Source organism: Pagrus pagrus (genome assembly GCF_965226575.1).
Source record: "Pagrus pagrus genome assembly, chromosome: 9".
NCBI lineage: Eukaryota > Metazoa > Chordata > Actinopteri > Spariformes > Sparidae > Pagrus > Pagrus pagrus.
The window spans coordinates 7,898,513-7,919,027 of record NC_140193.1 but is presented as its reverse complement, the minus strand read 5'-3'; the positions used below and the strand labels follow the sequence as shown (position 1 = coordinate 7,919,027).

The 20,515-nt window shown below is 39.5% G+C and overlaps 1 protein-coding gene across 2 annotated transcripts in view; it reads right to left on the bottom strand.

The window, feature by feature from the left end:
• Positions 1–20,515, bottom strand: part of ube2f (ubiquitin-conjugating enzyme E2F (putative)) — a 43,277-nt gene that overhangs the window by 4,437 nt on the left and 18,325 nt on the right. For both annotated transcript variants that reach the window (XM_084361779.1, XM_084361780.1), the window contains 5 exons: positions 19,328–19,395; positions 16,579–16,649; positions 16,121–16,178; positions 8,432–8,464; positions 7,341–7,403 (listed from right to left, as the gene is read on the bottom strand). In XM_084361779.1, coding sequence (XP_084217905.1) covers positions 7,341–7,403; positions 8,432–8,464; positions 16,121–16,178; positions 16,579–16,649; positions 19,328–19,395 — 293 coding nt within the window. The remainder of the gene's footprint in view (positions 1–7,340; positions 7,404–8,431; positions 8,465–16,120; positions 16,179–16,578; positions 16,650–19,327; positions 19,396–20,515) is intronic.

The following is a 20,515-nucleotide window of genomic DNA, read 5'->3' as shown; positions in this document are numbered from 1 at the left end:
CTTCTAATACTTTTAAATTTTGTTAGTGCTGATTCTGACTTACAGTAAAAGCATGAATAGGCTGAGGATTTCTTATTTGATCGCTGCATTGGAGACGTCTCAAGACTAACCTGAGTGAATATTCACAACAGAGATCACTGTGCTGGTTCTCATCCATATATATGGTATATGCTCTATACCAGAAACTGCTTTTATGCCTGTAGGCACTTTTTCCCCCACATCTAATTTGGAAAACAGGTTGAAGCAATTAAGCAGAAACATCATCTGCCTCAGTGGAATAACACATTTTGTCCACCTGTCTGTGTCAAGTTTTGTTGCATTAAATGGCATCCACTTCTAAAATATGGGATATCGGTCCATCTGTCACTCATCCACCTGCCTGTCTTTCTGGCGTCACTTGTTTATTCAGATGCCTCGTGCAAGCCTCTGTAAATGTTTGTGGGACGAGTCGTCACAGTAGACAAACATACACAGAATGTGCCACAATCTGACATTTAGTGGAGAAAATGAGGGATAAGAATGTTTTGCAGGGTGCAGAGGGAGTGAAGTTAAACTTCACATTTTTTAAGACTCTCCCCACTGTGGTTGTTTAAGCTTGCCCCAATTAGACCTCATCACATGGACCTGAAGGGTCGAGCAAACACCCTGAAACACAAACACACAAAGTTTTGTTTAAACAAGCTCCAGTTAAGATGTCCAACACAGATTTGAAGGCTCTTCTTGATGGATGAAGGACAAAAACAAAACGTCTTTGAAAAATTCTACCCAATTAAGGCATCACACATGAATTTGGAGGACAAGTAAACCAACCCTTTTTCCGCCATCTCACACAAATTTACATAAATTTACCTTCAACTTTTTTCTCACTTTGTCCCCATTTCTCTCTTACAGCAGAAAACTAGCCGAGACTGCAAATTACTTTGTTAGTAAACTCTGCAGTCGATTAAAACTTTGTTAGGCTATAGCCCATGGAAGGCAATTAACTATCCTGTCCCGCAGCAATCCATACAGGCAGTCGAAATATGTACCGCCATCAGTGGGAAACGGGATGCAAATGAAACCCTGTGGGTACAGACGCTTACTTTAAAATCAGCTAAAAAGTTGAGACTAAGTAACGGAAAGCCTCAGGATTTATTAGGTAAACAGACTGCGAAGGGAGCGATGAAGAGGGGAGGAGGGGTGTGAACAGGGAAAGGAAGAGATGGAATAGAGAAGAGAGCGATGACGAGGGACGCAGAGGTGTGGAGGCCATGAGAGCACTCAACAGTCTTGGGTGTTTTCTGAGAGAGGTTTTCTGAGAGTTTGTGGGAAAAGTTTTGTCATGTTTGAGGCAACAGAACCAGGAAGTCTAAAACATTCCTAACCCTGGCCAATTGGTTTTATGGCAAAACCTAACCAGAGATAAGCACAGTGACAAAAACAGGTGTTACTGGTGTGACAGTATTCAATTTATCTTTCAACAGTCATATAAGCGACAACAATATAAGAGAGAGTGCGCTGCCATCAGATGAGATGCAATCACAGGCACGAGTCCCTCTCAAGCACACTTCAGAAGTGTTGATACTTGCCAGGGCCTTGAAGAAGAGGTCTGTCTGAGACTTAAAAGACTGGAAGGAAGTTGTTGCGACAAAGAGTAAAAATTTGCCTCTTTCCTTCCTTCCAACTTTTGCATTGCTCTCTGTCAAAATTTGCATAAGCAAAACCACGGCCCCAGCCTTTTCTATTAAATCAATTTGTTTGAAGAGCTGCTGAGCTTATTTTCTTCCTTTCTTCCCTCTCCGTTCAATTAGCAGGTTTACTGGGAGACAGCCAGTCAAAACACACAACTTTAAGTTAAGCAATAAAAAAAAGAATTTCCCAACAATTCTCATCTTTGAATCCGTTACCAGACGGCTCTGTTTGCCTGTTATTGTCGTCATTCACCGCCTCGCTGCCACAACAGAACCTCGTCACTGAACTGACAGAACAGGAACACAAAATAATAAGGCGACTGGAGCAACATTTGACTGTATTATTTATATGCTGACTTAACTAGATGTGGCATTCATGATCATTTACTTTCTTTTACTCTTACTGTCCTTCTATTTGACAGTTTTGACATTATTGTGATGAGACCAAGACGCAGAAATACTGAAGGACTGAAATATTCATGACAGACATTGTTACTGCATCATCATCATCACTGTCTCGTTACTTATAACACTCTACCTACAGAGCTGGATGTGCTAGTAGGCCATAATGAGCATGTGGATACATAAACTTCTGCTCAAACTCGAACAAATAATACGTGGGATCATATTACTTCAGTATAAAGAACAGTTAAAAGTGAAATACAAGAAAATGAGACTATACTGATAATCACTGAACACCTATAACTATTTTAATCAGGGTCTAATGTGGCCCAGGAGCAACCTTCATGTCTCTTCTTGTTGCTCCGTTACATTCATGGGACCCTACGGAGCCACAGCTTTCACTGCTCAGAACAAAAAAGATAATAACGGGGACAGATGCCAGATCAGGATGCAGCAAAATGGTGTGCAAGTGTGTGTCTCTGTGTGTGTGTGTGTGAGCCCGACATGATTGACTATTGATTGAAGAGGCTATAAGCCACTCGAAAATACCTGAGGAAGGCAAAGAGCGAGCATCCTAGAGAGACAGAGGGAGACAGGTCGTCTCTCACATTGACGAGTAACAATCGATGTAGATGTTGAGAACTTTGTATGCAGAGGAGGGTGAAGGGACGCACGATCTCCGGAGCTTAACCAGTCACAAACCCTCGAGGACCTTGTTTGTCACTTTGTCTGCTTTAGTCGTCGTCGATATCACATTACAATAAACCATGAACATCTCCAGCAATATGTCCCAGATACACTGGCATCAATATTTCATTTTGTTGACATGCAGACTTCTGAACCGTGCTGCCTTTGGGCACTTTTGGCGTTTTTTGCATTTTATTAGACTTTTGACATTTAAATAATGGCACAAGTGTTCATGCTGCTGGCTGGTGTGTTAAAGAGTAAGAGTCGATGCACTCAGATTTCAGGCGGTCTCGGTGTGAGCATTTCAAAGATAAGCATTCGTCACCAGTCTTCACAATGATTCAAACTAAAAGTACAGAGGGAGTCGCACAGACAAAGATGGAGCTTTGAAACAATCCCTGGACATCAGACTGTCTTAAAGCGATAGTTTGGGTCTTTTGATGTGAAGCAGAGCATTGTACTGCTAAAGGAGACTGACAGCAACACATATTCAAGCCACCTAAAAGAAGACACACCAAAAACTATATATCCGTTTAAGTGTACTCTATATTTTGAACATTTTTAGCCTTTACCTTTAATTTTTTAGTATTTCAGAATTTATTATGGCACAAGTAATTGAACATACTGTATGTAAACACAGCTAACGCCAGAGCTACAGACTTTCTCAAGCACCGACTACAACGAGGCATGTCGTCTCATACTGTTCATACTGTTTCTAGAACTGTCTGGCTACTCAGAGTGCGACCTATGAAAAAAATTTGTATCTAAAAAATCTATCAACAAGGGGACACATTGTATTTTTTCCCTCATAATGCAACATCGTGAACAACAAATCTGTGTTTTAATCAGCAGGAGGGCTGGTAAACTGTTAGCAGTTTGTAGATGGTGGGTAGCCGAGACAGAGCTACGGAGCTAATAGCTATAGACGACACGGCTAATAGAGCGAACAGCTTAACACAACACACATTTCTGTTCAAATTAACATGAAGAGTTAACAGTAAATAATCGTACTCAACTACTTCAGCTGAGTACAGTTTGGAGGTATAAGTACTTTGAATGCTACCAATTTAAACTAACAACTACATGATAATAACAAGGTAAAGAAACAACATTTTGATTTTGGGAGAGCTTACATTAACTTTGAGATGGTTAAAATCGTTGTTTGGGACGCACTGGGAGTGTGAGACAAGTTAGTCTAAAGCCCATACAGGTGTATATATGTACACACAATACACAAACCAACTCACACCCAACAACTGTACGAAACAACACTCACAAACTAACAACAGACACACACATATACACTCACACAGACTAAATTGCCCATGAGGATGCTTCCTTTCAGCCACTTAAACCAGCAAATGTATTCAGAGAGCAGCCACAGGAGTTCCACTTCAAAAGCCCCAACACACAAAAACACTCACGCACACATATATATCCACGTACACAAGCATAAGTATGTGCTGACACACGCACACCCCCACAGCTCCACCTACTCACCGCCGAAGTGGATTACAGCAGGCTGTGACTCAGTGGGAGGAGGTCATGGTTGAATGACTCTGGGTTTTTTCACTTGTTTTGACTCCAGAGAGCCACAACAGCACAGCGAGGCAGCAGCACAACTTCTAGAGAATACATTTCCATTCAACACGTCCGCCTTCATTTACACAGTTATTCAGTTTAGTAACCTAAAAAATAAAGTAGGGTTGATTAGATCTTTGGTGAAGTGGTCAGTGTTTTTAGGGAATAACACATTTGTTTCTGGGAGTATGGTACAGTTTTGGAAGGACGCTACTTTCCATTTTCCTTTGGATGCTTTAAGAAATTAAATGGGCACTGACTCCTAGAAATCAACTTCAAGCTGAAAGCTGATGCTGATAACTAAAAAGTACAACGAATGAAGTCATTCAAAACTTAGAAACAACCCTGCTGCCTGTCCATCCCACTAAATCAGATTGCCTTCCTCTTCGTGACTGAAACCTTTTCTGTCTAATGTTCCACCACACACAGTAAATTACATGATATTACAGAAACGCTGATGGCATTTAATGGGACCTTTTCATCAACTGTAAAAAAAGGGGCCTCGTGAATCCTCCCAGCAGGTCTGGAGACAAATACTCTTTGGAGAATTTTCCATATTTGGACCATAATAAATGACATAGATTTAATTATGTCTTCTGGTTAAAGAATGACGTGTTTATGTAAAAACAATCTAACAAACATTTAGCTCCACACCACGTATCAGTGGACCAGTTTTGTTGTATGTCTAAACAGAAGAAAGAGAGGCAGGGCTCTCGTCTGTGAAGTCTGTTATAGACAAAGATAATGGAAAGATGTAGAAAATAGTTCTGATAGTCACTGTTTTCCTTTCCCCCTTTAACTTCTATTATAAGCAGTTATTTGATTTAGAAAAGGATGTCCGCCACATTTGTTAGGTAACTGACAGCTGATTTTATGGTTGGCTAACCACAGCAAAACGTGATGACAGCACCTCTGCTTGAACAGAGGTGGAAACAAAGGGAGAGCAGTGTGCCTTGTTTTAAAACATATAAACCACGAACCTGAGAAGTGACTTGCATGTGTCCCTGGGTCAATAAAGACCATGGGACCCTGCGCTTGCACAAGGACTGTGCTGTGTCCAAAATCACTTCCTAATTCATTGACGCAACTTTTTTTCACACCGCGGTTGCCAAGTGCCAAGGGCGAATGTTGTGTCTCTGTAAACTAATTAAAGAGTATGATGGACCTGCTCCAACTGAAAAGTGTCATGAGATAACTTTTGTTGTGAATTGGTGCTATACTGTATAAATAAAACCGACTTTGCTTATTAAATATTGATACACATGCGTATCAAGATATTATGATGTGTGATACTGTATCAACTCTCAAAAAACACTATACATTTTTTTCACCCTTGTCTGTTTGTTGGTTGGTTTGTCAGCAGGATTACACAAAAACTACTGAGCGGATGTACAAAAAAGTTGGATGGAGGGTGTGTCTCGGCCCAGAATAGAAGAATTTTTTCTCACTTGCTTTAACATTGCGAGATAGAGCATTTTTGTTAATCTCTCAGGGAAAAATGCATTGATCTTGATGATAAATATCAATACCTTTTATAGTGGGGTGATAAACAGGCTGAAAAGTTAAAAAGACTAACAAAGTCAGTTAATAAACTTGTATAAGCGTGAAAATACTGTTGTTTTTGTGTTTGTGTGTTCAGTCATTTGTCCAATGCACGCTATTCCTTATTGCTTTGGCTCACTTACACATGAATCTGGGTTTCTGACACCATAAATGAGTACTTTGTTGTATTTACTTCATGAAAGGCTCCCAGTTGACACTCTCCTCCTACACCTGAGACTATTGACTCATCTAAACAATCACAACCCCGGCCACAAACCAGCAATCATTTCATACACACTCACACTTCCATCTCCCTCTCAAAAAAAACACAGAGACACTTTTTCACATCTAATGGGGCCACATGGCAGCCATTATCGTGCACTGCCGGGCATGCCGCAATGCAGCATGAGAAAGGTTATCTGCAAAGTGCCAAAGGTCAAATATTGTACTTTAAAATGCTTTCAGCTCCCCTCAACTCAGGCTCAACTAACAACTATTTCCCTGGACCGCGGGCTCCCTGCAGAGTTATATTGGTTCAGTTGGCGATTCAGGAAAGCAATTACTCTAAGCACAAAAATGAGAACATCGGTTTCTCCTCACATTTGGACACTGCCTGGTGCACTGATAAAGAACTAAATGGAAGAGAGTTGATGCACAAGATAGAAATGAATGAGAGAGGGAAAATGGGGCAATAAATCCAAATCAATTAGCCATGCTGTCTATCTTTTAGGAGCATCTTGGATATTTGTTTTGCTAAGAGGGCGGCTGGCATTCAACAGCGCCTACGCCCGCTTGGAGGTAAGGCCGTCAAGGAAATCTTAGATAAAGTATAAATAAAGTTACAGTTCAGGAAACAGACACACACGACGTACACATCACCAAGAGGAGAGTAGTGAGGCTCGTGGGAAGTTCTGGTTTCAGGTGCTGATTTGACTTACAAATTGTCGAGCCTGCTGTCTACTGCAGAGGCAGAGAGTTAAACAGTCGGGCATGAACAAGTACTTAAAAAGAAAAAAAAAACTCCATATGCACCTGTTCCATGCATACAGCTCTTGACTATAACGTCACAGCCATTCTCTGCTCAGAAAGGCTGCTGTTCGCTTTGTCTTCAGCCCACTCTGCCAGATTAAAGCACTCTTATATCACATGACTCAACCTACAAAAGCAAGTAATGCGCACATGGAAAGCTGCAGAAGAAAATGTAGTTTGTGTGACAGCTGTACATCACATCATCCAAATACATTTTCCATGCAGGCTATCAACAGAAGCTAGGGTTTGAATATGATTATGGAGACTATAATCACATCTGAGACAGTGTGAGGAGGCAGCGCAGGTGAATCATCTGCCTGTCAACGACTACAGTCGGCTCTGACGATAAAATAGAATTGAAGATCAAGTTAAAATCGCTCTGAAAGTGTCACCGATGGTCTTGAACTCCTCAAAGCAGGGAAGCCTCACCTTGTCTCTCAAATGATGTTCTGCTGCATCGATGTTCAACGGGTCATCGAAGTTCAACAGGTCCTGGATCAGAGGCAAAGAGAGAGAAGAATGTGACGTTAAAAAAAGGTTCAGAGAGTAAAGTTCTCAAATGTTTGGTCATCTTATTAGAGAACTTTGAAAAGTTCAATGCTCCTATCTGTGGGGCGAATCTTGTTTCCCAATAATTTGGAGTCCCAGGCTCAGGGAGATATTGCCCACTTCAGCACTATTTGCTGTCTGCAGTGTCATCCTGGATTCTGCAACTGCGACGAACAAAACAGCCTAATTATGCTGTTGCCTTAGAGATGCCGGGCACAACAACTGAGGCAAGAAGCGGAGTGTTATTAGAGAGATAAAAAGGAGAAAGCCCCGAGAGGTTGTTTCCTGATTAAGAGGTAAGATTTAGGGCATGACCACACATCAATGCAGATTACCATCACCATTATCATCATAGACACAGTGCTGACCCCGGGGGAAGTGTGGATGTAATCGATGATGGATTTATGATAGCTTGCAATTAGCAAAGTTTTGAAGTCAACTAAATAATCTGTTAACTTTCAGCTACGTACTTGCTGCTTGCTTTGGCATCCAATATGTTTGTATTCATATTTACTGAATGAAATCCCTTTTAGCCTATTTTAATGTTCTTCTGAATGATGGAACACGTCAACACTTGACCTCAATATAACCCGAAATCTGATTAGTTATCACTTTGTGTCATTTTCTGAAGGATGCATAATAAATCGCTGCCTATCTCTCAGTATGCTTGGAAAAGCTGCCGCTGGGGATGCATTTCCACAAGCATAAAGTGTAATCAGATTTTCTTGCTTTTATTTCTCCCTTTCATCTCTAAATGTTCCTCATTATGAGAAAGATTATTTCCCCTAAGTCCAAAAATTATGCTTTTATTACAGCTGTACACAGATATAGCAATCGCAATTAGCTTGGTTAATCTGATCTGAGTTGGACTAATGTCATTGGTACATACAGTAAAAAGTCCACTTCACTGAAGTCGTCTTTGTTTCTAACAACATATCCATGTTAATAAAGCAAAAACAATTAGAACTTACAGTAAACAAGGAGTTCAATCCCCAGACCACGTCCTGGAAAAACAAAACAAATGAAAGAGTATTAATGATCAAATTAAATAAACTTTTAAATGTAAATTAAAACATAAACTACTCGTCATTGTGCAATGACACAACATTCACATCATGCAGAAATCTGTTTACACTGTTAAAAAAAAAGGTTTTACAGTGTAAACAGTAAAGTGAATGAAAACACAATGAAATCATTTGCAAACAAACAGTTGCTTTTACGTAGTGTTGCTTCAATCTCCTTAATACAATCTTGTGCTTCAGAGTGGTGAACTTTGCCCCATCTTTGCTTGTGAACGGCGTCGTCCACACGTACATGGGTATTTTTGTAAATGGGTTTTCTTTTTCTTTTAAAAGATCTCGGTCTAGACAAGTGTTGGACAAGATACAATCACCTGTTACTACTGAACCTGTGTGAAATGTTTCAAACAGGTGTTTCTTGCGTTGCTGGCAGCAAATTCAAGATAAGCAAACGTTTACAAAAGTCAGTGTTGTTGATGTTGTAAATGTGATGAGGTAAAAAACTAAATATATCGTCTTTGTACTGTTTTCAGTGTATTTTAAAAAAGTATTAGCACATGATCACATCCTGTCTTATTTATGACAAACAGTGTCCCAACATTTGGAATTGGAGAAAATTCAAAGGCTGATAATCGGAAGAATAATCCATTGATATACAGTTCAACTCTCCTCACTCACGTTACAGGAATTTTATCAGACCACATGAAGACCAGTGAACAATGTTTCCTTTATAACCATCAACAGCAGTTTTAAAGACATAAAACGAAACCATTAAGTGACTATAACAATTTAAATTCTCCTGGATACCATATAAAATGAGTACAACTGCAATCACCATTGTCAAAGTGCTATAATTCTATACATCCAATATACATACACTTAATTATTTAATTAAGTGTATACACTGTGTCTAAGATAGTATATATTTCTTTTTGCAATAACACAAGGAATGAAGAATTCTTCAAAACTTCTCTTGAAAGAAGACGCACGACAGCAGTACAACAAAAAGATGCAAGTTGAAAATCATCAAAACCCCATGTCTCCTCACTGCATTAGTCATGCCACCCTTTAAAGAAACCACTGTAACGAGCAAGGTATGGCTCTGTAATAAGTCTGGCGGTACCTATAGGCTCAAGGCTTTTGTGTATAGAAATAGAAAGGTTGCATTATAATAGTAGACCACTGTAGCTTAAGACTTTCATTACTCCTTACAGGAATAGCAATGTGAAATCCTACTAAGAGCAGCAGAGGCGTGGTGACAGAATATAACAGTGTAAAACATTAGAAAGACTGACTGCAAAGGAGGTTTTTTCAAAGGGAGCTATTGCAAACAACTGGTAGCTGGTCCACTGATTGAGTTAAAGCTTTCAGGGCTTCCATTCAATTATCTTTCATTCATTCCACACACATGTGTTTAGTTCATTTACATAATTAAATGAAGCCTTGAGCCTTGAATGTTGAGATAAACAAGCAGCTAGCAACTGGCTGCTTTGCTAGCCATGCGATAATAGCAAATGAGAATAACCTTAGACAGAACTCCAGGCTGAAGAAATGACAGAGGCCAATTTATTGTGTTTTCTTCAACTCCATCTCCCATGTGCCATTATATACACTAATAGGTTTAGTACGTATTTAGTACTGCTTGAATCAGCAGTCACCGCTCCACGCTACCTCTGACTGTAGCAGCCAAGAAAGCAACTTGTAGCTTAGAAAACAGGGAATGGTTGGCAAAATGGCAAGATTATATGCTACCCAGCATCAGAAACCTTCTTTATTATCCCAGACCGGATAATCAGACTTTGCGAGGCTGGATTACAAAGCTGCTCAAAGGGATACAGTCGCACCGGACAGCATCACATTATCCTACACGACAACTGTAACAAGCAGCTTTCCACAGATATTTTGATGCCATATGAGTAATTATAAAGTCATAATATTACCAATGTCCTATTAGTAACAAAGAGATCAGAGCTCATGACAGAACAGATAAAGTGAACGTGAACTAGTTCATTTTATTTTATATATTGCACATAAGTTACTTGTATCAGATATTCTGTGCAAGAAATGTGTAAACTGTGATTTTGTTGTTCTGCTCTGTACATGCGACATCTACTGCATGTCTCTCCGTCCTGGGAGAAGGATCCCTCCTTTGTGGCTCCTCCTGAGGTTTTCTTCCCTCTTTGTTCTCCTGTTAAAAGGTTGTTTTTTCTTCAATAAGGCAAGATTTTCCTCACTTAATTCAAGGGTCAGAGGCAATGCAATTGTGATTGCATGTGATTTTGGGCTACATACAAAGAATGTATTTGATTTGATTTGATTGAATCTGTGCACAGCTAAGCTTGGGGCGACAACTGTTGTTGGCGAAAACCGCAATATCATCTGACCACACGCCACCGCAAGCTGTGCAATGTCACCTGTAAGAGAGGGAGGAGTGCCAGCGAAAACTAACCCAGGCAGAGAGATGCCTAGTCGGCAACGCCCTCTACCCTAACTAAATGCCTGCTCTGTTTACCTCACCTGTGTTTGTTTAACTTGCAAAATACCTCAGTAAACTAACTTTCTGTAATTAGTTAACACATGGTGGCAAAGATTGTGTGATGATGCTGCCGCTCCTGTATTGTTTCCCTCTCTGTAGTTTCTGTGGTTGCCATGGTCACACAGCGAGCTGCAGCAGCAAGTTGAAAAGTTTAACCATCATAAACTCCAAATGCAGAAACAAATAGCCCAGCACGCTCATGTGAACGGCAGGCGCCCTCCCTCTATCTCCTGTCGACAACATCAGCAGCACAGTTGCCGTCATGTCTACGCCGAAAACAATACAGGCAGCGAGAGTGCTGACCGCTTGCTGTCTGAAAGCAAGACCCATGCCTCATAACTGCATCATCCTTGGCTTGACTCCAGCTGAGACACTTTGTTATAAAACCCACCATGTGATACTTCTCAAATGTACATTGTGACGAATTTAGCATACAAGCCATTATTGCAAAGACAATGAAAAAGTGTGTGTGTGTGTGTGTGTGTATGCGTGGGCTCAAGTGGAGAAGAGTGGTGACCAGTGAAGAGGGACATCATCACCCACTCAAAAACTAACACAATCCTTTCTGACTCACAGCTTTTGCACTCACTTCTTTCTCACATATTTTCCTGCACGCACTGTGACACACATGAACCCAAACCCATTCGCTCTCACACACATGACCAGATCCTCACCTGCATTTAAGTAAAAAAAGAAAAAGAAAAAGAAAAGATAGTTGGCATTTCAACCGGGCCCAGGAACATCCATCAACTGCCAGACGTGGGCCAGGGCCAGAAACGGATGATCACGAAGAAGCTTGACAGTCACACAAACTCATCTGTGACGAGAAATCTAAACATCCATTAGAAAATAATGTAAAGCCTGTCTGATCATTCCAAGCCATTGCTTCCTTTCACAGTCATTGGGTAGCCACCACTAATCCGATTTCCAGACAGATAGCCATTAAATATTAACAAATTCACACCTAGATGAAGGCTTCCTGCCAAAACAACAAAGTGCAGAAATGCTTCGTTGCACCAGGAAATTAGCAACAAATGAGGTTAAACTTTACCCATAATTTTGTGCTGTCACAGCTGGCAGTAACAATTACGCATTGTAAGTCAAATACAGAACCGATTTCAAATCACTTTGAGTGGTCGACTGAGACGTTTATTAATCTGAAGTGGGTATTATTGTCAATATGCTCTGAAGCTCCAGTGTGTATTGGCCTTTACAATGGGACGATTCAGTGTTGAGTCACACTGCTTCACAAATGCATTCATGCCAATTACATGAAAGCTACAAAGCCAGGTAGTCTGTTTTTCCTAAGCATGACTATGTGCTCAATGGTTATTATTTCTGCAATGAAAAAAAAAAACACAAACAAAGATAAGCACTCTTGTTGTTTGCAAAGCTGCTTTCCTTGCAGCTTAGAATCAAGGCCAAGAGGTATTCAAAACAACAACAATACACAACTCAGACTGGAATATAATTAAAAAGACAAGGTGTTTGCGTGTGTGTAAGGTCAAGATATGGTTAAAAAATATTATGAATTGCTAATTTCAAGTTTCATTTTAAAGCAAAGGAAATGCAATTACATTCTGATGACTGCTGAAGAAGCTCCACCGGTGGATCAGAGCAAAAAATAAAGAGCAAATACCAGAAAAGGGCAGCAGTATGTGAAGAAAGAAAAATGATTATATGAGACCATGTATGTGCACAGTACCCAGGAATGCAATCAGGAGAAGGCAAAAAATATATATAAGGCTGTGCACCAACTCCAGATCTCACAACAAAAACTGATTATAACAGCAAAGCTTGGTTACAGACAGTGAACAGCTGATGAAATGGCATCTATATGCCTGTCACGATCCGACTCCACACTGGCTGCACGGGGTGTATGAATGGCAGGAAAGAAAGGAAAAAGACAAACACACACAGAGTACGGTAGTAGGAATGCAATGCGAGACGTGACTTCTCATTCTGTCTCCTGCATGTTGCTATTAGTCTCTGCAGAACATAGTGCACATATCTTTGGAAGTTTATCCATAATTGAAACCAATACCAAGATGTGTGATTTTCAAGTCAATAGATTCTTAACTGCATACTGTATGCGTTGCTTTTATGGCAGCCATTTCGACATTTTTATCACAATAGTTCCTTTCACAGTCAACCACACAAAGTGTCTTTTGGCTGTGATGCAAAATAAGTGGTTGTTTCGCATAAGCAAATCATTCTTCCAGGAATGAATAGCCACAAAATGTTCCATTTTACCTTGTTCATTTTATGCTTTTCTTGAGTCATACCAACCAATCCTGAGCCTCTTTTTGTCTGATTGCCTGAATGCCTGGTATAAAAGTTGATCTGATCAGCTGATGTCCTCATCAGCAGCTTTTTGATGAAGGACAGATGATACTGACTGGATATAAGGCAGGCCACACGAACCTTTGATATATACTAATAAAATTTTTTATTCAAGCACATCATAATATAAATGAGCTGTCACACCACAACCAGCCCTTTGCAGGAAAAATACATTTATGAATACTAATCATAATACATACGTATTTCTTTCTATGTATTTTGATGTTTATCAAGATGTTTTGGATGGTTTTTATTCAGGGCAGTTTGGATGATTAACCACACCTGCCATCTTAGAGCTGGTCAGCCTACTTGTGTGCACAATGTATAGATAAGGTTGTGGGTTTTCTATGTCTCAAACAGTTTGACCTGATGAAGAGCTAAGTGTGATTGAAGCGTTGTCTTTATTTAACTTCTGTGGCGTGGAGATAGTGCATAAGCCTCTTTTCACACTATGTGATGTGCATATAATCAAGCTCTCATCTGACCACAGATGGACTACAATCACATTGGAGTCTGATCTTACTGCATATAGAAAGAAAAAGATACGCCAAGCAGTTTGTTTCTGAGCCGTTTTCTTGGCAAAGACGACATCATGCAGAGCGTAACATAATATGTTCGGTGACATGGAGACCTGCCGTGGTAACATGGCACTTGTTAAGCTCGACAATTTTCAATTATGCGGAATATGTTTTTCATTTTGTACAAGAGAGGGAAGGATCTGGCTTCTCCTGAGAGCAGAGAAAGAAGAGTCCAAAGTGGAAGAGAACCATCAGGAATAACACAAATCCTGACAATGACTTCGAGAGCAGTCCTGGCAGGAAGCTCAAGAGGATTTTTCGGATGACCCGCTTTACTTGAGGTAGGCCATTCAAAAAACCCTGAGCTCCACTTCTAAAGGCAACTGCTCCCAATATGCAAACATTTACATATTTCCATGATTATAATGCATCCTAGCATGGATACACATCTGACTGTATCAGGCTGCTTAAATCAAAATTAAACATGGAAGGCAGAGCTTCACGGTACAGCTACATTAAGTTCCACGCCGAGTCACTGTCAGACACAATTTCATTCAAATCTTGAGAAGGGATAGCGGAGGGTGTCCTTGCTTTAAACTTCTGTGACTGTTTCTAAACAGCTTGCAAAAAGTGCTCAAGTGAGTGAAGGGTAAAGCGTAAGGAGTCAAAGCACTCTTTTATGTGCAGCTGAGAAGCCTTTCACTGTGAAGTTTACCTTCAGCCCTCAGCAGTGTTTAGTGAACCCCCGTTTTGTTAGTTTAAGAAAGTGAAAGGTGGCTGAAAATAGAAAAGCTCTTGTGTCAAGCAGGAGTGTCGAAATCACGTCTACTGTGTTCTCAATTACCCGCCATACAAAAGACCAGGGTTTACACCATCTATATATCAACAGCTACTTTAAGATGTCAGCACAATGTAGACATTTTTTACGGGATTACAGGATTTATTCAAAGACTTCCTGGTATTTTCTTTTTATTTGTTGAACTATTTGACCAATAAATCTGACTAAATAAACTTTCTCTACAAGGCTGCAACGTCATAGACTCACAACCTCTTATTATTAGCACTTTATATAAAACAGCTAGATTCCATCATTAGCTCTCTGACATGAACCCAACAAATAAAAGAAACTATAAGATTAATATGCTCCCTCAACTGTCAATGTATGATAAGAAAAGCCTAACACGAATTCCCTCTGGAGTAAATAAGAGTGCTGGGGCTTGAACTAACCGAGAAAAACACGAGGCCCATGGTGATACAAATAACACACCGATATAATGAATCTTTCCTCTGGACCACTTAAGTCCAACTAAAAGCTTAACATGACCTGACGTGCAATTGTTGCAAGATAGCACAAACCACATTAATCCATGTGTCCTTAAATTGACCCAGACACTGGCGCACAAAATGAGACATACTTTCTCACTCTAGTTTGGCTGTGACTTATTGTACTATTGTGTTGCTTTAGTGATATTTGTTTATTTTCCCCAATATTTGCTACAGAATGTTAGAATCAATCCCTCATCTTACGTGGCCTCATTACAGAGACTTTATACATCTGAAATCCTGTCTTGTCTCAGTTTGGGATGACATTTAGGATTTTTGTCATTACAGAAACATGATTCAGAACTGCAGAGAGGAAAGAATCGCATCTTATCTCAGGGTAAGAATTTAGCTATTACAGAAGCGTCCGTGAATCCTCAGGACGGCAGAGTCACAACTCTAAATTGATTACAGCCAAAAATGACACTGAAAATGTTGAAGTTGAGAAATAACATGGACACAGAAAAACTGAACTGTAACTGGAACTGTTGGAGAGGCTAACATCAATTTTAGCTTGCTGATTCAACCCCTGAGCTCTAAATTAGCTTCCTACTACTTTACGCTAAAATTGATCGTCTCTCTGTTATTACACATCATAGCACGCTAGCTAGCTGGTGACAGGTGAAGAGAGACAGCTGTTGTCATGGATACAGGAAGTCTCAACACAGATACAGACATAACAGGACGAATGCCGATTAATGCATCAAGTTTGCAGTTTTAGTTATGATTTCTTTAGTTTATTTATCATTCGTCTGTAATGAAAAGACAGTTTTAAGCAGTCAGGAATGTTTTTTTTCTGTAATGACCCCGGGACTTTAGAGGACACAGATGGAATAGATAAAAAACCCAGTAAAACGCCCTTGAAACATCATCTTAACATATTTTGTAAAGGCACATTCACTTTAATAGATGCAGTTTATTTACCTTTAATGTTCTAGTGGGGGCCCAGCCTGTACCATCGATAGAGTGTTCCCGCAATAAGCTGCATTAAGACAAGAAATACAGAAACATTCAAAATACTTATGTGTTAGTGAAGACACATTGTGGCAGCTTGTCACTGTACATTGTTTCTGAGTGTGTACTGTAAACTCCTTAGTGTGATGCCCCTCCAGCAAGGCCAAAGGTGTTAGCTCCAAGACCACGGTTTGTAAAATCTTTAACAAAACTGGAACATTTTCGAGAACGTGACTGGCTACAATCAACAGTTAGCCGATTAAATTCCAGGTGAGTGTGAACAGATCCTCCAAGAAGGGAATACTAAGATTAATTGGCTATTTCCATTCATTTATTTTGACAGGAAGAAAAACAATGTAAAATGAGGAAGAGAGAGAGAGGAAGAAGTTGCAATAAGTGGGAACAAGTGATGAGAGAGGCAGTGTTACCTCAAACAGATCTCTCCATTCTCCGTGATGTTAGGATGCCATATTCTGGTCAGACATCTCACTTTAGGAGGCTGGAGATCAACATGGAGAGAACAGCATTTATCATCATAATTCAATCTGCAACAACACTTTAATAACCAGTATTTACTAGTCAGAGATCTATTATCAAGGTCTGATGAATAAAGACATTTTGCTTCCACTCTCACATGGTATAATCACCATTTAAAAGCTTTGGTTTGTAAACTACGTCAATATAAAACCAGTTAGGGACCAATTTTCTTTGAAGGTTAACACAGCCTTTTTTAAAAGCAGCAAAAGGATCCACAATCATCAGACGGATGCAAGCTTTTCTTCTCCTCCTAGATCATTTGTAAAATGCTCTCCAAACCAATTCACTAATATTTTTTCATTACTTCATGCAATTGAAAGCACTTTTATTCAAACGTATTTCTGTTCAGTAATGACACACACACACACACACACACACACACACACACACACACACACACACACACACACAAAAATAAAAAATAAAATGGCCAAAAAATGCAACAGGGTGTAAAAGCCAAATTAAAAACGACAGCATTTTCCTCTGAGGTGCTGTAGTTAAAATGTTTTTTGCCTGTTTTCATGAGAGTCTTTAGCCGTGAGCAGTCAAACAGATAAGCCCTCAAAACTCAGGCCAGGGTCTGGACAGATGGTTAATTCACTGTTGTTGGACAACATTGGTGCTTCTGTGCCTTCTGTGTCAGTATAGACTCCAAGTCTCACTGTGTTCTGGGTTTTTCAACTTAATTACGTTGGTTAGTGTTTGGATTTGTAGAGGCAAACATCCCCCAGCAGGGCTTCTTCATTAACTCAGTTTCAGAACCACGTCCCAGATTGTCTTTATATCAAGAATCAAATGAAATGTACTTTTTTATGAATTTGAGAAGACACTTAGCTTTGTCTGGCTCCTCTCCTTAACAATTTTTTAAAACAGTGAGTGTCTTTTTATGGTGCAATAAGGATGTTTTGAAAGAGAGAGTTGGCTGTTATTTTTCTTCACCAGGGAAAGCCACAGGCTGTTGTTAAAATGACTATAATAATGCAATTATTTACAATAGCGTTACAGTAATTACATGGAAGCTGTGGAAGTGAGAAAAGCAAAGAGGAAGAAATTATATATATATATATATATATATATATATATATATATATATATATATATATATATATACATATATATATATATATATATATAGAGAGAGAGAGAGAGACACACACACATATATGTATAAATACATGTATGTAGACAGGTAGAGACCAAGATCTTTGGAAACAATGATGAAGACACACATGTTTATCTGTATCAGCATTATTGGCAAATGTGAACTTGGAGTATGTGTTATGATAATGATCGTGGAGTATTTGAGTTTGTAAGGTGACTGAATGGACGTTATATTGTTTAACATTAAATTCAGAAAGACACAAATGGACATTGATAGTGCAATGATGGAAAAGAGAGACAAAAACAGCAGCTTACAATGTCGTGCTGACAAGATTCTGAAGAATCTGTGAGGACGGTCACGTTTCCCCGCCTCATTCAGTATTTTCTGTACCTAAACAATCTGCTTCCTGTTTACATCGCCATGTGCATGACCAGTGTACGTGAATGGTCATGAAATATGCATTTTTAGGTGTGTTGTATGAACAAAGATTATTTCTGAAACAGTGCTAAAATGTTCATCTGGACAAGGATGTATATATATATTTTTTAAACTCTTTTCCAAAAACACCTGTGTACATGTGGGCGAGGCTTAAAACATTTATTTGTGTTAACCTGATGATGGTTAGAAAGCCATTTAGACTACAGACCTAACCTAAAATCAACAAGTCAGAAATTGGACAGTTGTTATTTAAGCTGCAGGTGAGATTTCAAACCAGACTGTAGACAGCTTTCATTAACTGATTTCATGTGCAGACTAACAGGCCTTGGGGAATGTGTTTCTCGAAACCCCCCAGCTGTAATAAGTACTTTCTGTAATTACAAGCAGAGTTAACGAAGAGTATCATTCCCTTGGCTTGCTTCAACTACATTTGTGCAATGTAACCCCATTATAGATTTAATACGACTTCATCAGAGGACATTTACTGGTGAGAAAATCCTCTGTAACTTTGACTTCCTGTCTCGTCACAATGCTTTTCTTCAATTTACGTCACAGGAACACTGGCATTCTGTGGCAAACGTCATAAAATTGCCACAGATAGCTGCGTGTGGGTGTGCGTCGTAAAAGACTCAAACAAAAGAAGAAGATGCAAGACATACATGTGTGTGCAGAGAAACAAAGAAATACACAGATTCACACATACACAAACACCCTGGCGTGGTGAGATAAAGTCAGTGTAGAAGGAATGAATGGAAGAACTGACAAACAGGATGAGGATGGGGTGAGCAAGGTGACTCCAGCTCATGAGGGTCAGGTGATAAAAATAATGCAGTATTCTGCAGACCTTTCACTCGGGAGGAGAAAGAAAACTGTAGCCAGAAGCACAGTACCTTGATGTCCATATATGAATTTTGATTGGAAGAAATTTGATACTGGTGCCATCATGCACACGTTTTTAGTTGGTGACAACAGTTGGTCATTTAAAGGAATAGAATCCGACTAATACTGACAACACAAATATGCGGGCAGGCACACACACATAAGCAGACACACAAATGGAGTTTTTAGACCAAACAACATGAGATAAATGGACCACTCACCACCATGTTATAGGCTTCTGGGACATCTATTTCAAATTGAAACCTTCCACTTTGGTAGTAACCTTCATCTGGAAGCAGATAGAGAAAGAAAGACAGAAGGTTTTCAATAATGAATACACAACAAAATGTGTTTCATGATAAACATCAATGTACAGTTGCCTGAGGAAAGAAAGAGGGGCTTTAATTATCATTATACGACATGGTTTAAAAATGCATAATCAAGATTGTCTTGATGAGACTTTGACTAATATGACCCATAGTGAAAGATTACTTCAGTTCACTTTAATTTCATGTTCCCACACATCCAAAAATACTGCACTTTAGAGTGCACACGTTTCTTGCAGTGAGGACAGGTAAGAAAGTGCATCCACACAACATTATATTTTTTTTCTGTATAAATGCTGAGGTAATTTAGCATTTTAAAATAGAAGGGGCTGTGTTGCCAAAAGTACCAGTGAGGAGATGAAATACAAACCATGTCCAAGTCCAGTTTTAATACAAAAAAATCCGTCTCGACAATAAGTTTGCCACAGTAGTCGGTATTATTGGTGTTACACAGTGTTCAGACACACACAGATTAAAAATGGCACAGCGTCTTTTTTCCTTTTTTGTGCAGCTGCTTCAAGCGCTTTGAGTTAAAATCGTTCAATTTTGGGAAAGGCACTGCTGACCCGATGTCAAAAACCAAACGGATATTAAACCACATATGGGCAGTGTCAATCACCCAGCAGCGGTTGTCAAGATATTGTTGTCATAAAGACACATTTCATCAATACTTAGTCAGTGTTATACAACACAGGGTTGCATAATGAAATGAAAGTTTGTAAACGCCTTCATGCTACATAAATTACAGAACATATATACAGTTATCAATATACAAATATACATAAACAGGTGGTGCATCTTTTGAATCTGTGTCAGGGTGAATGTATGAAAGTCAGCTGATCTTAATCAAAACTACCAGCTTTCTTCTCCAACCATGATGACAGTATTTCTGCCATACGCACTTCTTTCAGCAACAAAGCCGAAAAAATGACGGTTAAAAAAACTCAAACGTAGCATAATTTGGAGGGGCTACTGCTGCATCTTCATGCGTCCATGCGTTGCCATAGCAAAGTCTGACGATGTGTCTGAGCTCAACGTAACAAAAGCCAGTAGAGATCAACCAGCTCAACCAAGATCAATTAT